The following is a 17,868-nucleotide window of genomic DNA, read 5'->3' as shown; positions in this document are numbered from 1 at the left end:
ATATGCAAGTAGCATGACTGTTTAAGTAATGAGACGATGACATATGTTCCTTTCGCGTATAAGAAATGGCAATAGATTCCGTTCCAGAACACCTTCTTAAAAGTATTTATTTTTGTATTTTTAAAATCAAAAATAATATAAATGAAATATGTTTTTTCGATTTTTTTTCATCGTTCAGAAAGATCTCATAAGATCTTTCAAATAAAATCTATATTAAATATTTTTTGATTTCAATAAGTCCATTATTTTTTGGCATGAAATTGCTTTCTTAAAAAATAAATACTTACTGGAGTATATCAAGTTCTGGAACGGGACCCATTTCCTATGCTTTCAATTTTTGTTTCATTGATACCTCAATAACACAAGTTCGACTATACACGTGATGAAACCAACCAAAAGTTGCTTACATTGACAAATTCATTATTTCTCATTATAGCAAGTACTAAAATACCATTAACTCTCACTTATTCCGAATAAAATGACTTTGTTTTACTATTGGAAGAATAGTTTTGATCAAAATAGATGATATTTTTATTAATAGCCATTTAGTTTTTATTACTCATTAAAAGAACCATTTTGGTCAGGAAATTTTTTTTATTACTTTTGAGTTGGAAAATTGAGAAATGAGAACTTTTTATCATTTATCAAACGCGTGAGTTTGTTAACGTAAGCCACTTTTAGCTAATTCCATCACTTATTTAGTCAAACAACTGTTGTTTGACTTGTCGGTAAAATAAATATTGAAGTCACTTGAGGATTTATTGTCATTTCTCATAAGGTGAATGTCATATTTGTCATTAGGAAAACCTCAGGGCGGGTGTCACTGAAACGCGCAATTTTGAAGGCCGGTGACAGCGGGGCAGAGGGAAAAGCCAAGGCCGAATGGCCACGTGTAGTGTGGACAGAATTTTGTATAGTGATTTTGTGCTGACAACTAGTGGAAAAATAATGGAGTATTTAATTTGGTAACGTTTAATTCCTTGACCCGTCCGAGTTCCTTTTCTTTTCTTTTTTTTTCCCAATCATCAGAGGCCATCCTTGGTTGGTTAAAAACATGAGCTCGATCTTGTATTGCCAAAAAATAAAAAAAAATTATTAACAAAAGATTGAAAGAACAACATCCGAAGGGGTTGGCTGAATAGTTTTAGCCTGAGACTTAGATGTTTGGTTCATTTTAAGGACTCAGGTTCGATTCTCCTTACTAATAATTCTTGGGGTCACCTTACTTCACGCGTAAACGTGTGAAACGACTATACGAGGGACTGTGAGAAGGTTCCCCTCAATCCTCGTGTAAGCCCATAGTCAGCAATATTACGTGTCACCCTATAACAAAAATGATTTACCCAATAAACTGGGAATTCAATCAGTACAGGTATCAAACATTGGTTGCCTAATGATTAGATCAAATGCTATTGGTGTGTATTTTTTGAATTCTATTTGCTTTTCATTTTTTACAGAAGAAAAATGTGATTTGGTTACTGGGTTGATTGACTTGATTTTTTAGCGGTTGATGTACGTGTCAAGCTCTACAAAGTAAACAATTTGGATCACTTTCTAGAGCTCGAATAGAAGGCACAGCAGGCCCCCTTGTCCACTGTCCCTAGCCACCATATTGATCCCCACTCTCTATTTGTTTATATTCACTACTGTATCAATATCAAAGCTTCAAAGTACAACTCGTTTCCTCGGAAGTCGAGGTGTGCACAGGTTGATCCGAACCTTCGATTATAAAGAAAAATAACTCGATTCCTCGGAATGAGACAAACTTCAGTTTTAGATGGTACAAGAGAATGCTATATGATAGAGCTGTCGTGCAAGGTTAGGTGGAGCGTCAAGGATGAGTTGGCCCAATCCAACCAGGAAGCCTGGGAAGCCCCAACTCACCTCTTCGCGATGTCGTCCATAGGTTGACCGTGACGGGATTACTAGTACTACATACATTTTGACGAGAGAAATCAAAAAACTATTAAATTGTGGTTAGAACCTGAAAAAACGTTTCAGAAAATAAAATATATCGATGAATAGGCCTGTTTTGACCTATGTTACTCTTTCTAGTAAATTTTTTGTTTTTTTAAGAAGACAACAAGAAGCCAAACTGATTGAATTAGGTCAGGCTGCATATATCAATCCTTTCCCAAACCCCACAATGACGAGAGTTTCGTGCACTGAGTTTGCCCATTATATAACTAGGAGTAATATGTCTGCCAAGTAAATCAATCAAAAATTTAATTCCAAAGATTAGGATACCAGAAGATATAGGAACTCTTTCTCCAAGGGAATGAGATGCCAAGTCAAGAAACAGCACAAGTTGACTTTTGAAAACATGAAGGCAAAAAAAAGGTTGATTGGTTGGCAAGTTTTGGAGTGTCAAAAAAGGATGTAGTTAACCCAGTAATGCTACACACACAGCATTTGTGCACAGATTTTGTGCACAGATTTTTTGTGGGGCCCACTATGGGTCCCACACAAATAATCCGAGCCGTTCATTAAATGTAAAACATTTTTTCAAGGGCCTCCGCCAAAAATCAACTCAATCCGATACTTACAAATGCTCGATTCAATCATTTAATTTTTCATTCGAATTTCAGGATAATGCAAAGTTAGATGATTAAATCAAGCACTTATAGGTATCGGATTGAGCTGATTTTTTGTGGAGGCCCTTGAAAAAATGTTTTACATTTAATGAACGGCTCGGATTATTTTTTGTGGGACCCGTAGTGGGCCCCACAACAAATCTGTGCACAAATGCTGTGTGTATAGCATTACTGTAGTTAACCTAACCTGTCCCTGTCGACTACATTTTTTTTCTCTTTTCACAATCAGATGTCCGGACTAAGCATGTGTTCCGCTAATTAAAATAAAGACTTATTTTTCAAATAAATATTTATTTCTTGAATTAAAGATGATGTATCTGTGTCGTAAAGCAGAAAATAAGAAAGAACCTTAATGGAACAGGGTCTAATAAATTACGTAACTCCTACTATGGTACATGGCTTGAATCACACATCAAAAAATGTATAAATTTAATCACGTAGCAATACTATTTGATCGAATATATACATACCACGCTTTGTTGTTTCCAAAATCTGCCAACCCTATGGCAAAAAGGGGAGCTTGAGCATCAAACATTCTCAACAAGAACAAAATATGGCCATATTTTTATTAAACTAGTAAATGAACAAATTACTTACAAGAAAATCCACACACTCACTCCTACTGCGCCTGCCTCTGCTCATCCTGTATTTTCCCACAAATATCCAGAATCATCTTTCAAAACCAGCGGTTGCGCAACTCTCTCTCCTCTATCTCTATACTTATATGTAAATACATACACGCGCACACCAAACCAAGTTATTTCTGCTAACGTTACAATGCGACCCTTCTCCACTGCTTTCAACAATGCAAACTACGAAATGTACAGACACGTTGACTCTCGTGGACCAAGATTTAAGGCTGCATATGTTCCTCAACAACGTCAGGTAGAGAATACGGTGGTGAGGAGTTAGCGCTAACTTTGCTGGGCACAGGAGTGTTTCTGCGCGACTGTCGCTTTGTGGGGACCAGTACGCTCTCCTCCCCCCAGTTTTTGTTGAATTCTCCATCTCCATCTTCATCTTCATCCTCATTGCAAGCTTTGAAAACAGGATGGATGTAAGCATTTTGGAGGTAGCCTTTGAGATTGAGATTCGGTTCCCTAGCATGTTCTAAAGTGTCTTTCATCATCGCTTCCTGAAATTCACCGCCACGAATGAGGAAACGATAACAGAAACTTTTTTTAGACTAAAACCATCAAGAAGGTTAGTAGCAATAGCTATTTAGTTGTGTGAGAATAATATGAGATCAGTTTTAAGTCATTAAAGAAATAGGATCTCTTGTTCTCTTTCTTTTCAGTTTTTTTTTTCTTTTCCGGATCATAGTATTTGATGTTCTACAGTGTTTTTTATTTATTTTATAACAATTGAGGTCAATCTGATCTTTTTGTTCAGTATCTTAGAGTCAATACACTAAACAAAAGTTGGGAGAACTTAAATCAGTTGAAACTGAAGAATTATAGTTAGTTCCATATATAAAATAGGATTTAGAGCATCCGCAATGGGAATAATCAAAATCGATAACCAAAATGTGCCACGTCAGCATTTGATTATCCATTTAGTTCATAATCAAACCTAACAAACTTGATCTCCACATTGGTTATTTTTGTATCCCTATAAAAAAAATCCCCACAATACGCAATGCATCTATGTCCAATTCCAAACGAGTTCCAATCGCGCACCCGACCACACCAAATTATTCGTCTCGATGAGACGATTCTAATGTGAGATGTTTTTTAATTTTTTAGTTTTGAATTTGGTTATTGGGTTTGGTTATTGAGTTTTGGTTATTAGTAAAAGTTGTTAAGTTTGGTTATTCAAAGGTCAAAATTTGATGAGTTGCTAAGAGGTTGCTAAGTTTGGTTATTACAATGTGAGCACTTTTTTGAGCAAACATTGCTAACTTTAGCAACCTTTTAGTTTTGATTATTACATTGTGGATGCTCTTAGTAGGGATTGATTTGTTATTTAAGGCAATTCAATTTTGTGGCAGAAAAAAATTAAGCGGCTCCATGAACCAAAATACTAAGAACAATACAATTGAAAATAATATTTTCTGCTCTTAAGGCATCAGATCATGGATTGTTGGAAGGATTCACCAAAGTAAAGGAAAAGATTACGGAAAGCTAAGAAATAATTAAAGTTTCTTGACTTGGTTATCTTCTTATCTTTTCCTCTTTACATTTTCCCCTCCCCAATTCCATGGTCCAAACACAGACTAAATATAATTGGATTCAGACACAAGAAGGTTCTGCTTCTACCTACATGCTTATCTAAATGTATGGGATTCATGATTAGTACGATAACATGTAAAACCCCATCTGTTTTGCAAACTTGTGAGTTCCCCCTTACCTGCAATGGATATCTGATAAATGCAGGCTCGTAACGGCCTTTGCAGAACCTATGGAACGCTATGGTCAATATTGGGAGAGCAATCAGAAATGGTGTTGACTGAGCAGCTTCTTTTGTACCTATCAATCCCATAAGCAGCACTTGTGAAATGACCAATGCAGTTATTACGCGTCCATGGACATCAGGCCAAAACGCTGCACCACTTTCATACTCTTGGTTGTAGACATTTATGATCTGCATTATATAATAGAGAAACCCTTAATAGTTATTACACAGCCTTATAGCTACAAAGAATTGAATAGTAGGCTGAAACCGAAAACACAGATCGCCCCGAGGGGACATTCCCGCTCATGCCTTAGGGCTACGCTTCCTAATAAACTGGCTGGAGATCAAATCTTCCAGTAACATTCTCAACAGTTTGTAAAAGGAAATAAAAATCTGCCTACATGTCCTGTGCTGATGCTAGCATAAATTCATGCAAGACAATGGCAGTTACTTGGATTACATAATTAGAGAAAAATTCTAAAAATTAACTTTCTCATAGATAAGGGGAAAGTGGTTTCAAGGACATGACAACCAGAATGAATATCATGATGTACAGTTTCAAGCACTTGAATACCAACTATGACCCAAACCCTCGGTTGCATGATTCTGAGTTTCCCACATCTCTTAATACTTCCAAATGCCCAAAGATTGAGCAGTTAAAGCTAATGATATCTTATTTCTACTTATTACGTTAGTCTGGTGGGGTTTCTATCACATTCCCACACAACTATAGGCACATGATGTTTTTGCATCCCGATTTATCATCACTTTTCCTATCAATTGGATTGACAAAATTTACCTGATGGCGGAATACTAGATACGCAAAGCCGAAGAAAACCAATATGAAAGGAAGTAGAAGCGGTGTCACCACGGCATAAACAAGACCCAGTAGAAAATAGAGTTGTATTTGAGGTTCGCCAGTATTGAAACCCAGACTCCCTGGATCCATTGCTTCCTCCCTATCCTTTTCAGTCTTCACCAAGAAAAAATTCTTCAAGTGATAGAAAATCAGTGGTTTCAACCTTAAAATCTCCCCAGCAATACCAGCCCATCCATCGACCATTATATAGGTTATGAAGAAAGTTGCTTTCATTGGAATTGCTACCCCAATGGTTTTTGGGATTCTGCAAAAATCACCATTTATCAGAAATACAGGACATGCATGAGGGTGCCCCAAACCAAAGTTGAGTTTTGTTCAACCCTCCACTTAAGAGGGTGAACATTACCCTCCTTTCTATTGGTTAGAATGATGTAGGTCCCACCACAAAGTGATGTCATGCTTACCAAAAAGTGTATTGCATGGTAAGCATAACATCACTTTGTGGTGGGATCCACACCATTTCAACCAATAGGAAGGAGGGTAATGTTCAACCAGAGCATCTTGTGTAGTAGTATTCACACCAACATAGACAAAGACTCGTGCACTCAAACACTAAAAAACAAACAGCCGGACCAATATAAAGCTCTCTGAAAATAAGATAGTGCTGTGTAATAATGTCAGACAGTAATAAAGAAGAAAAACTGATATCAACTATCCACTCTAATATCAGGGCATCAAAAGCAAGAGAAATTTCAAGACAAGCATAAATAAGTATTGCTGGAAGAACAAGGAGACTCGGGTAAATAAACGTAAAAGGAAATTTGACCAACTTACTGGTTTGCCGACTGCTTAGCAAATGAATTAAGTTGCTCAAATGCAGTTCCTGCTATTATACTTCCAAGGAACACATTCACGAAACTGAAGATGTAAAATCTAGATGCCGACCTCCTCTCCAGAGATGAGATACTTATAAAGCCTTCAAATTTAGACATCAGCATCAATATCGCTGGCAGAAACATGAGAAAAAGCTTCAAAGCAAGTCCAGGCAGAACACCTTGGATGAGTGATTTGATGAAAGGTCTGCAATAGTTGATCAGAGTATTACTATAAAGGAGCAGTTGAAATCAGTAATGAGCAACCACAAGTTCATCAATGAAATTCGCACCACTTTCCAAAAATTTTATAAAACCTATGGTTACTACTTACGCGCAACTAAATTTGACAGGCCAAAGGCAAGGTACTATTTGAACCGTGTCATTGGAAAATTGACTTGCCAACGCAACAGAGGACTTAGCAATGTATGAAATTCTAAGTCAGTGAAAAGATGTCCTAATTAATTCATGCATGGGTACTTTAGAAAATGTCAAATGCACAATATTAAACAATGTCCTTTGTTCAACAGTCTGATCCAAGTTACGCAAGTACCAATTAATAAATAACCTGTAATAGAACCATTAAGTATATGAAGCGTAGCAAACTCACACTTCAATAATGACCTTCAGAAAGCTTAGTTTTTTTTCAATACCCTCGATGTTTGCAAGGGATTGCACAAATGCAATCGGGATCATAAAGAAGAATGTGAGGAAAAAGAAGGCAACAGCAATTATAAGCCTTTTGATTGTCAGTTGAACATAAGGAATTGCCAGATTTTGCCAATAGACATCACGGGGCTCTGGGGCCCACTCTGTCAACCATGCAGTTGGATCTCGGGATTGTTGGGTTTGTGCACAAACAGCAGCACCCCACCGACTTTTGAAGGAGACAAATGCAGTTGGCATGATAGATTTCGGATCCATTATAACCCGTTCTCGCTCTTCAGTTATCTGAATATGAGGTATCCAAGAAACATGATTAAGATAGTTTGAGCAATGATCCAATTTCAACATAACAATAAAGAGCACATAGCATGCAAAAGAAAAGGCAAAAGGAAAGGCAATAACTGGGACTTCTACTCAATGAAGCATACATACAAATTCTCTGTTAACTTAGAAGTTGACAATATAAGAAGTAACTGTTTCAGTTAAAAGTTCATCAGCATATAAGAAATGTGAGGTAGGCTACAAAGAAAATTATCAAGAGTTTATTTCCGCAATCTCATTTTTCTTATGACAACAAGATCACCAAGCACACAACATTATCATTGTCGAACATGTGGGTGTATGTCTGTCTTAGATTCTCAATGTAACTGAATTCGTGTGGCCAACAAAATTCGTAAGATGTAGGAGCAATTACTGACCATGCTTCATGTACAACCAGTCTGAGGTCAACGAGAAAATCAAGATGGAGCATAACAAGCTAGTGAGACTGGCAACACAATATTGTTGATCATGGTTCTTCTAATAACAATAAGTACCCCAAAATAGTTCTAGAAAGGTGTATTGTATAGTCCTTTTTTTAGAAAAATGAAAGGGAGTTAACAATCATCACTAAATAGTCCAACAGACTTCGTGCTCACACTTTTGTTGCGGTTGCAATCATTTGCGTTTCCTAAATAATTTACACCAATATCTTGTGTTTTCAATGGTCCAGATTTTAATGAAACTCTTCCAGGGAAAAGTTAATTATGACCGGACATAAACCTTCTGCAGATCCGAACCATTGAAAACACAATCCAACGGCTGAGATCAAAAGTCTGGACCTAAGACTATATCAGGGAGTCCTGACTTGATCCGGAGTGTGTGTGTGTATATACACATACATACATACATATATATATATACACATACATATATATACACACACACACACAGAAATCTTCAAGTAAGGATATTAAAATGAGGACCTTATATGGATCTTAAAATGAGGACCTTATATGCGGACCTCCCCATTTCTCACCTTTCCCGATCGGATTTCAATGATCCGAGCCGCTCAATGTGTTCAGAACGTGATTTTAAGGGTACCCACGAGAAATCGGCAAAAAAAATGACCGTGAAGGGCTTGATTTGAGCAGTTTTTATTTGAACCATTCGATAAAAAACAAACAAAAACTGCTCGGATGAAGCCCTTCCCGGTTTTTTTTTTGGCTGATTCCTAGCGAGTATCCTTAAAATCACGTTCTGAACACATTGAGCGGCTAGGATCATCGAAATTCGATCGAAAAAGGGAGGTCCGCATTTTATTAAAATAAGGTAGTTCTTATAAGAAGGGGGGGACTCTACACACACACACACACACACACACACACATATATATATATATATATATATATATATATATATATATATATATATATATATATATAATAGACACAGTTTTGATCATATCCGGACGTCCTGACCAAAGCTTACATCCGTACTTCGCGTCTAAGCCATTGGATCTAATCCAACGGCTCACAAAAGAAGGGAGATCTCGCGGGTATTGAATGGGTAAAAAGAGGACCAGGTCAGGGTTCCAAGTAAAATCCCCCACACGGGTCATACCCCTTCCCATTTCATTATGCGTTCCAAAGAGAGAGAGAGAGAGCGCGCGTTCCACAAAGAGAGATGAGCGATAGACGAATGATCGAACGACCGAAGTCAGAAAGACGAAGGAGATACATCGATCAAGGTCTCTCTCTCTCGATTTCGAACAACTGGAGATCAACGAACGAGATCAACCGACCACCACCAAGTTCTCTCTCCCTCTCTCTATGGTTAGGGTTCGATTTTGATTAGGGTTAGGGTTCGATGTTCGATTTTGATTTCATCTCTCTCCTTATCTCTGTCCGCATATATATATATATATATATATATATATATATATATAGATATATATATATATATATATATATATATAGATATATAGTCCGGATCTGGTCAGGACGTCCGGACCGGAGCTTAGGTTCAGACTTCTCCCACAGCCATCGAATTGTGTTTTCAATGGTCCGGATGCATGGATAGTTTGTTCGCGTGAACAAACTATCCGTGCATCCGGACCATTGAAAACACAATCCAACGGCTGAGATCGTGGTCGGACCTAACACAAAATCCGGACCTCCTGACCAGATCCGGACTGTATATATGTATATATATAAACTAGCAAAGCTAGCAAGGCAAAGCTAGCCAGGTTCACCAAATCTACGTAGCTTACGCAAGTGTGTATGTGTGCGCGTGTGTGTATATAACTAAATTAACACCTTATGCAATTCCGAGATCAATTATATACGTAAAAGAGGATGTACTGAAACTTGTAGATTATAGAAATAACAAGGCATGCTAATTCTTAAAGAGGAAACGAACATTATAAGGTAGGAGAGAGAACTACAACAATGAGAAATTACTTCTTTTGACAATCTCTTGATTTCAGATGTCTCAAAATCAATTGCATCCACCTTCTCACCACAGAGGCCAAGGAAACCAGTCTGCCAATTAAAAAATAAATATGCAATGAAAAGCGTCAGCACTCCTGAGAAACAGCATTGCACCAAAAGAATAACTAAATAGCAGCATAGAATATAATACACGAGAAATAGAATTTATTGGGGACATCACATTACACAGATGTACCTTCTTGACAGGCCGTTTTGATTGATTTCTAGAATATTTCAGCTCATAATAGTCAAGCCAGTTTTGCTTACTCTTCTTTTCCTTCACCAGTTTCGCAAGTTTGTTTGCATTGTAAACGACCTGCATAAGATATTCTAAATGAGAACAAATCTGTATGGTGTTTGATTTGACATATTGCAGGCAATCAACGGCCTTAGAAATCAAAAGGACCCTAACTGTAATGAGTACATTTAACTCCTCTAATCAAAAAAAAATCTCCTTCATAGATGCCTGAATTGATATCTTAAAACACCATTTTAAGAATAACCTCATGCAAGAAGTTTTCCAGCAAAAACAATGTCTTAGCTAACTCCTTGAATAGGATTATGTATGTCAACAAAAAAATCACCAGTAAGAAAATAGATAAAGGAAAGAAAGAAAATTCCTGGGGGCGTTGTACCCTTTGCTCGCACCACACCGCCTATCTATACACTTCAGTTTTACTCTTCACCTTATGTTATTGGCCATTACATAAAGGGCTTTTGGACATCCATTACCATTATTTACCAGCGTATCTTCCGATACTGTCCGATATCGCCCTATATAAGGCTCAAGGCTGTAGCACAGATATCTTTTAGTATCCCGACACCACGATTCAACACCCTGACTCTTCAGATTAGTTGCACTACTTTCTTTGTTCGTGATCTACACTTAATGTTCCAATAGGGACTAAACAAATAACTATTCCTGAAGGTTTATTTTGAGGTGATGTATAAATCATAACTCCATGTAAGCCTAATGTTTCCTACGTAAATACTAGCAATTTTATTGCTAACAGCATGCGAAAATCAGATAGTCTATTCCTTTATTTTCTTTTCAATCACTTGGTAAAACACTAGATCTGTAAGTATGTGAAGGCATGTAATGCTCACGGGGATATGTATTCAAGGAGTAGCAGCACAAGTCAACCTGATGAATAAGATAGTTATCTGGATGGTTGACAAGGAAAAAGTGTTCCACAAGCTCGCTAACTGATTCATCAGGATCTGGAGGTACATTCCTAACAAGGACCTGTAAACAATTAATATAGTCAACCAAAGTTAGTAGAATGCCCATTGAGGAGTTCTCCTGAAAGAGTGGGGACTTGGTAGACATGTAAGCAACAACAAACATCATCTGGAACACTTGTAACTGCAAACTCCAAGTCACAAAATTTTCCAAGTGCAAAACTAACACTGAGAAACTTTTAACAGAAACAATTGTTTGTTTGTGAAGGCCCCAGATTAAGTTGTATAATAAGTGACAGGAGATCAAAACTTCACAACTGCCACAGGCTAGCTTTGAAAGAACACTAATTTTACCTAAAGTAACCTCTCATGTACACCAAAACCAGAACGCCAGATTTCTTGTATCGTCAAATTTACTATATATAGTACAATTTTATCCAAAGAATAACCAAGAGGTTGATAAGCCAATGAGAAAAGTTCTCGGAAAAGGAAAGTAAATGTTGAAAAGAAAATGATGTGCCATAAGAATTACTCCTTGAATCCCTTCTAGAGGTTACTGGAAGCAAAGTGCAAACAAAAAGACCGAAAAAGAAAAAAGTTGCTATCATAACATTGTACTATAGTCCATCGTCAACAACAACATCACAAGATATATGCAAGTTCCACCTGTTCTAAAATTCCCAAATCAAGCGGATACCAAAATTTAGATAAGTTCGTCACATTACAGATGGTTAAGGTAAATCTGAATTAGGATGAAGAATATGGAATAGGATTACAAAAGAAAAAAGTATAATCCATTAAATCGGATCTGATGAGACAGGCTGCATCTTACCGTGAATTGATCAGGACGGCGTCTTTCAGAGGCAAGAAAATGCAACCTCATTGACGCAACTGTTTCATACTCTTTTCGTAACACATAGCAAGTCCAAAAAGTGAAGATATAAGCCATTATTATATGAGCCCAAAATCTGCAATCCCAAAATGGCAAACATCATTCATTGCACCATAGTAGTTCCACTATTAAATGTAGGAAGGTATACACCGATGCCTAATATAACACCGAGATTACCGCATACTATATATCTTAAACAGCTTATTCTCCTACTCGTACGATGATTACCCCCGAATAATAAGCATTCATGTGCAAAACTGATACCACTGGAGTATACCACAGAAAATGAACTTGCAAATCTCATAGGTGTAGTTATGATGCAAAAACGAAAGGATGCATATGGTGGGACAGAAAGCAGCAGCCACTCCTGATAATGGAGTGAAAGTGGAAACTGTATGGCATACCAAATAAACCTTGGCATGAAGAAATATATCTAATCTCAGCAGGGCCAATCTCTAACAGATCAAACTTTTGAATTAATTGACTGCCTTAATGGAAAATAAAGTACAAACCAGCAAGACTTGCCATTGGGCTACGAATTATACATGACTACTAAAGAAAATAATAATTATCTGAACAAGTAGTACCTCGATCATTTTTTGACCCAGTTCTGAATACAATAATCTAACACTATGTAGTATGACTAGCCAGGAATAGAGTTCTCACCTGTGCGATTTGAGAGGAATGTTTGATACAGAAAGCTTATCAATGCTGCTGAAAATTACGTTGTCTCCGTCTAACATGTTATTTGTCCAGTTAACTGGTACCAGGATAACCCATGCAAGCAATGTTATAGGAACAAAAATTTTGAGCCTGCATAAATCAGTGGGCAGAAATTAGCACAAGCCAATGTCTTTAAAAATGTCAGAGGAGCATTTAATTGAAATGATTTCGTAATGTCACATAGTCCATCTTCTTGTCCAACCTCACTAAATAAGGCACAAAAACTTCAAAGCTAGGAAGAAAATGGACATCTAGCAACAAGGCCTAAGTTGTTCTCAAAATTATATTACTGCAAATGCGCCGGAACTGAAGTTAAATTGGACGGAAATTTTTCCTAAAGATGAACTTTCCTGCAAGAGTTCCAACTATAGTTGCATGAACTTGAACGAGCAAAGTTCTAGAAAGACTAGTGAGACTGGACCTAACCCTTATTACAAGTCTGCACTGGGACAAACAATAGTAATCTTAGAATCTTCTTGGCTTATTTTGTATAAATTATTGTATGAGACCACTAAGATTACACTAACCACTCATGTAGATTTGTGGGGGAACAGATTTCTCTTGTTTTACAACTTTGGCTATAAATTGAAGGACCGGAAAAACATAACGCTATGATTGTAACTTTTTCTCCATTTTACATTTCACGCAGACACTCCTTTGTACAGTTTAATTTCATGAAGAAATTGCAATTTCGTTTCTGCTGAATTCAGGCCATAAGAAATTCAAAGCCTTCCCCCACTTGAAAAATTCAACTTTCGTTTCAAATTTGAAGAGTAAGCAAAAAGGTGTAGTCTCTAGCCTTTACAACCAAAAACCTTTTATGAAGTCATTTACAGAAATTTGTTACACTTTTTGTTTCCTTTTCATGGTTTCTTCAGCGATTAAAATATTCTCTACTTCTGATATACTGAACACATTATTTTCTCACTTGTTTCCAGAGTACACAAAGAAGACAAAATTAGTTTCTTCAGATCATAAAATCATTTTTGAATAAGCATGTTTCCAAAAGATTTCAAAGGTTTCCTTCTTTGCTCCATTCTCTTGGAGACTACAAAATAATGAAAACATTCACTACATTTTCATGACATGTGACTCAGCATACAAGCTACTTGGCATTTGCGAATAGTACTCCCAGTAAAGTGATTTTGTGAATCAAAGTAGCATACCCTAGCAAGTAAATCCGTAAATAAACAGTAGAATCCAATCCTGCATGGTCAATAAGCTCAAGTTCTGGCATTTTCAGTGCCTCGGGCATCCAATTCAGGAACCTCAAATATGATCTGAAGTCCAAATTGACAAACTGTCCTACAAATGCTCCCGAGCGTGAAGGACTGCCTCTTAAACCCTTGAGGTACCACTTCGGAAAGTACACCCTATCATTCATAGGTTGAAGCCGTAATATGGCAAATAACACAAGGAAAATAATTGCGCTCAGAATATTGATTGCTGCTGCAAGCCCTATATCTTGAAGCGTAGCCATCAGGCCCTTCTAAAAGATTATTCCAATCTGCCTGCCAAAAATAACAAAAGTCAGTATCATGTAGAAAACTTATTATACATCGCGTCAAAGATGAAACAGTGAGCCCCGGAATACAACACTGAAGTTACTCAATGCAGACTTGGAATTCCTGCCCGTAGATTCGTCTAAACTATTCTTGCAATTTCTGTCTACGAGTGGTCACGTCGACGGTCATGTATCAACATCCAATACTCAGGCATATCATATTTGATTCAATAAATCCCTGCTTCTCAACTGAATCTGAGTCCATGAAAAAAGATTCCAAAGCCCCAGAAAACATATCTAGAGTAATTTCAATGTTTCATTTTTTAAGAGTAGTTTCAATGTTTCCTTTTTTATTCTGTAATTTAGTAGCTATCCAACGTCTATCAATGTTCCAAAGCCCCACATAGAATAGGTCAACTAGATTCCGTAAAATTTAGAGAATTTATTTCTGAAAATTGAAATTAAAACAGAATCTAACAAAATACTCTACTACATTTTACAAATTCATCCTATTTTGTGTTATTTCCTGTCCGATATTATCATAATTCCTATATTATTGCCAACCACACAATAAATACCACAAAGCAAACAAGTTTCCATGTCCACCAACCCCCTCAAGAACCACAACAAAATCCTACTACAATCAGCAATTTCGCACGGATCTGCAGTTAATTGCAGGACAACTTAATCCAATAAGGACAACAACACTCAATTATCTCTCTCTCTCTCTCTCTCTCTCTCTCTCTCTCTCTCTCTCTCTCTCTCTCTCTCTCTCTCTCTCTCTCTCTCTCTCTCTCTCTCTCACACACACACACACACATAACCACGCACTCCAAAATACAGTTTATGTACTCTTTTTCCGATTACTCTGGAAGTAGGAAAAAAAAAACGTCAAAGGATTACATTTAAGGGAGAAATCCGTACTCACTGTTCAATCGCGATAATGCCAGACCACCAAAACAAGAAGGAAAAAATCCCAAACTTGAGAGCGAGAAAACTGATGACAGTTGCAGATCTGAGAATGCCTTTCGGAATCACTTCATAGAACTCCCAGCAGAAGCAAGAACATTCACGAACTCCTCCGTCAGGTAAACTGATACTCACGCTACACTGCTGTCGTCGTTTTTTTCTCTTCAATTTATTTCGTTTCACCGGACGGCAAAATTGCGAAGCAGCGCTCGTCCTGGGAAAGGGAAAACGACGATTGTTATCCGATATATCCGTTTCTTTCCCTTGTTTGGGTGGAGAGAGAGATGGAGAGAGTCGAAGGCTTTTCAAGTGGTAAAGAAAGCCGTACTGTTCTTTGGCATTATTATAGTTAGGAGAAAGACGTTTATGGTCTGGGAAATTATTAAAAATAGAAAAAGAAGAGATTAATGAGACAGACGGAATCGGACTGTTATGGACTTCATGACTAGTAAAGCTTCGCCTGTCGGCAAGGGCCCCCGAGGGTAATTTCAACGGCTAAATTTTTTTTGTTGAGGGGGTAGGCCACTCTCTTTTTCCAGAGCGTGGTCGTCACGTCCACCTGTTTTTTATGTTTTAGGGTTCTGCTAAGCTTCTATTAGCTGAACATATGACAAAAAAAACACAAATTTGAATGCATTTTTTATACACTTTTTACATTTTTCAATAAATTTTAAAAAAAAAACAAAAGCATACTGGGCTCTTTTTTAGCATTTTTCCTTTTTCGGTTCAAAGAATAGTCTAATTTAGATCTGAAAGAAAAAAGTAAGCTATATCCCGAAAGGTTGGACAATGTTTGTTACGACTACAATAATCTTGTCATTTGAAGGGTTCTTTTAGGGCATGTTTTACTATTAAAGGTTAGGTTGTGTTATACATGCGAAACATGTCTAACATTTTTAGAGTGATACGGATTGGAACACTACATAGTCTAAATGAAAAAGAACATGATGCTTTTTTTAGTAGGGCATTGATAATGCCACTCTCCAAATTTATAATGACACTCCACAGGGGAATGGCAAAATCAATTCCATATACGTATTGATAATGCCACTCCCCAAATTGATAACGGCACTCCCTTTTGGGAGTGAGTCATTATCAATTTGGGAAGTGACATTATAATTTCCCTTTTAGTAAATTATCAATTGATGAGATGTCAATAATACATGGTGGAATTAATTGCCTAAACTGTATGCATAACATTGATTTGATGTGCTTTTAAGATGATGATGTTGGCTGAATTTAATTTTTTGCATGAATAATGGTTTCTCAAGTCATCTTATAATGTACAGAAATTCTGATCAAACAAAGAAAAATTAATGACAATTTTGGACGTACGAGCATTGAACTCTCAAAGTGTCAAAGTAAGTAAATGTTCTAGCTAGACAGTGATTACATATGTTTCATCCCTCATTTCTCTATTTCTTTTTTTGAAAAAGTGAGATGTGAAAATTATTATATTAATAAAAGTCGAGAGTGGCACTTACATAACAAAGTTCATTACAAAATATCTTGGATAAAGCCAAACTAATCATCTAAACAATGCAAACGAGAAAAACATGAGGCAATCGATGTCTATTATGTACCCCAACCCAAACTTACACCTGACGCACATTCTGTCAAAAATTCGTATCTAGAATTAACAGTCTCAAAAAAGATAAAGTGCTAACCAAAGACAAAAGACAATAAATACCCAAACGATTAGATGGACTACAACTAAATATGAACTCACCAATGATCTTCCAAAGCTACAAATATGACAAGCCACCTCGATTTGTCTCAATAAAGACATCCTGTAGAGTTGGAGCATTACTAACATTGATATCATTGTGAAGCAAACATCATCTAAAAGAATCCGATCTGTAGATAAAATATTCGTCCAAAGACGAAGTTAACTACTCTCACCAGAACACGAGACGTAACTCTCATCGATCAACCATCAAGTCATTGATACAAAGAGATGAGAAAAAGGCAAAAAAAAAAAAAGAACTACAATATAAAAGAAGCTATTAGAACTAGTACCCAACTACCCTGGCCTTCCGATATTAAAAAGTCAAAAATTTAAATCTTTTTCTACTTACATTTTATTTAAGGTTTATGTACTCAAGAGTAAAGTACACAAGATCAAACCGCATGTATCACAAAATGTCTATGTACTTTTGCTCTCCTACAATTTTACCCATAAGATTGCACAAAAGATTTAGGTCCGTAAAAATTTTGTGTGCGAGTGCACGAGTAAAATTGTACTAAGATAAAGACAGATAAAATAAATGGTTACAAGTGACCTTGTACGAAGCCACGGAACGAAGTACATAGATTTAAAGGTGGGCTATAGCCCAGGTGAGGTTTTAAAAAAAAAAAACTACTATATATAAAATTTTAAACCACCATATTATATTTTTGTAGTCCAACTCATCTTTTATGACTCAGATTCGATAATAAATGATTTCTACTCTCTAAAAAAACGCATACGTTTTTTTATTTTTATTTTGTTTATTTTTAAAC

General features: G+C 36.7%; 1 protein-coding gene across 4 annotated transcripts; it reads right to left on the bottom strand.

The window, feature by feature from the left end:
- Positions 1–3,133: 3,133 nt before the first annotated feature.
- Positions 3,134–15,729, bottom strand: LOC131310643 (calcium permeable stress-gated cation channel 1-like). 4 transcript variants are annotated; one of them, XM_058337796.1, is made up of 12 exons: positions 15,326–15,729; positions 14,060–14,404; positions 12,837–12,983; positions 12,111–12,246; positions 11,241–11,342; positions 10,293–10,412; positions 10,067–10,147; positions 7,291–7,631; positions 6,643–6,888; positions 5,788–6,112; positions 4,944–5,177; positions 3,134–3,729 (listed from the first exon to the last, which is right to left on the bottom strand). In XM_058337796.1, the coding sequence occupies exons 2-12, from the start codon at positions 14,371–14,373 to the stop codon at positions 3,448–3,450; spliced, it is 2,328 nt and encodes a 775-aa protein (XP_058193779.1). In that variant the 5' UTR covers positions 14,374–14,404; positions 15,326–15,729; the 3' UTR covers positions 3,134–3,447. The 4 variants fall into 4 exon arrangements, with proteins under 4 accessions (XP_058193779.1, XP_058193772.1, XP_058193795.1 ...); XM_058337789.1 differs by having other exon boundaries at positions 15,322–15,712; XM_058337812.1 differs by having other exon boundaries at positions 14,060–14,400; positions 15,322–15,657.
- Positions 15,730–17,868: the final 2,139 nt, after the last annotated feature.

Source organism: Rhododendron vialii, chromosome 2a, assembly GCF_030253575.1.
Source record: "Rhododendron vialii isolate Sample 1 chromosome 2a, ASM3025357v1".
NCBI lineage: Eukaryota > Viridiplantae > Streptophyta > Magnoliopsida > Ericales > Ericaceae > Rhododendron > Rhododendron vialii.
The sequence above is the reverse complement of the archived record's forward strand: the minus strand, read 5'-3'. Positions and strand labels throughout refer to the sequence as shown.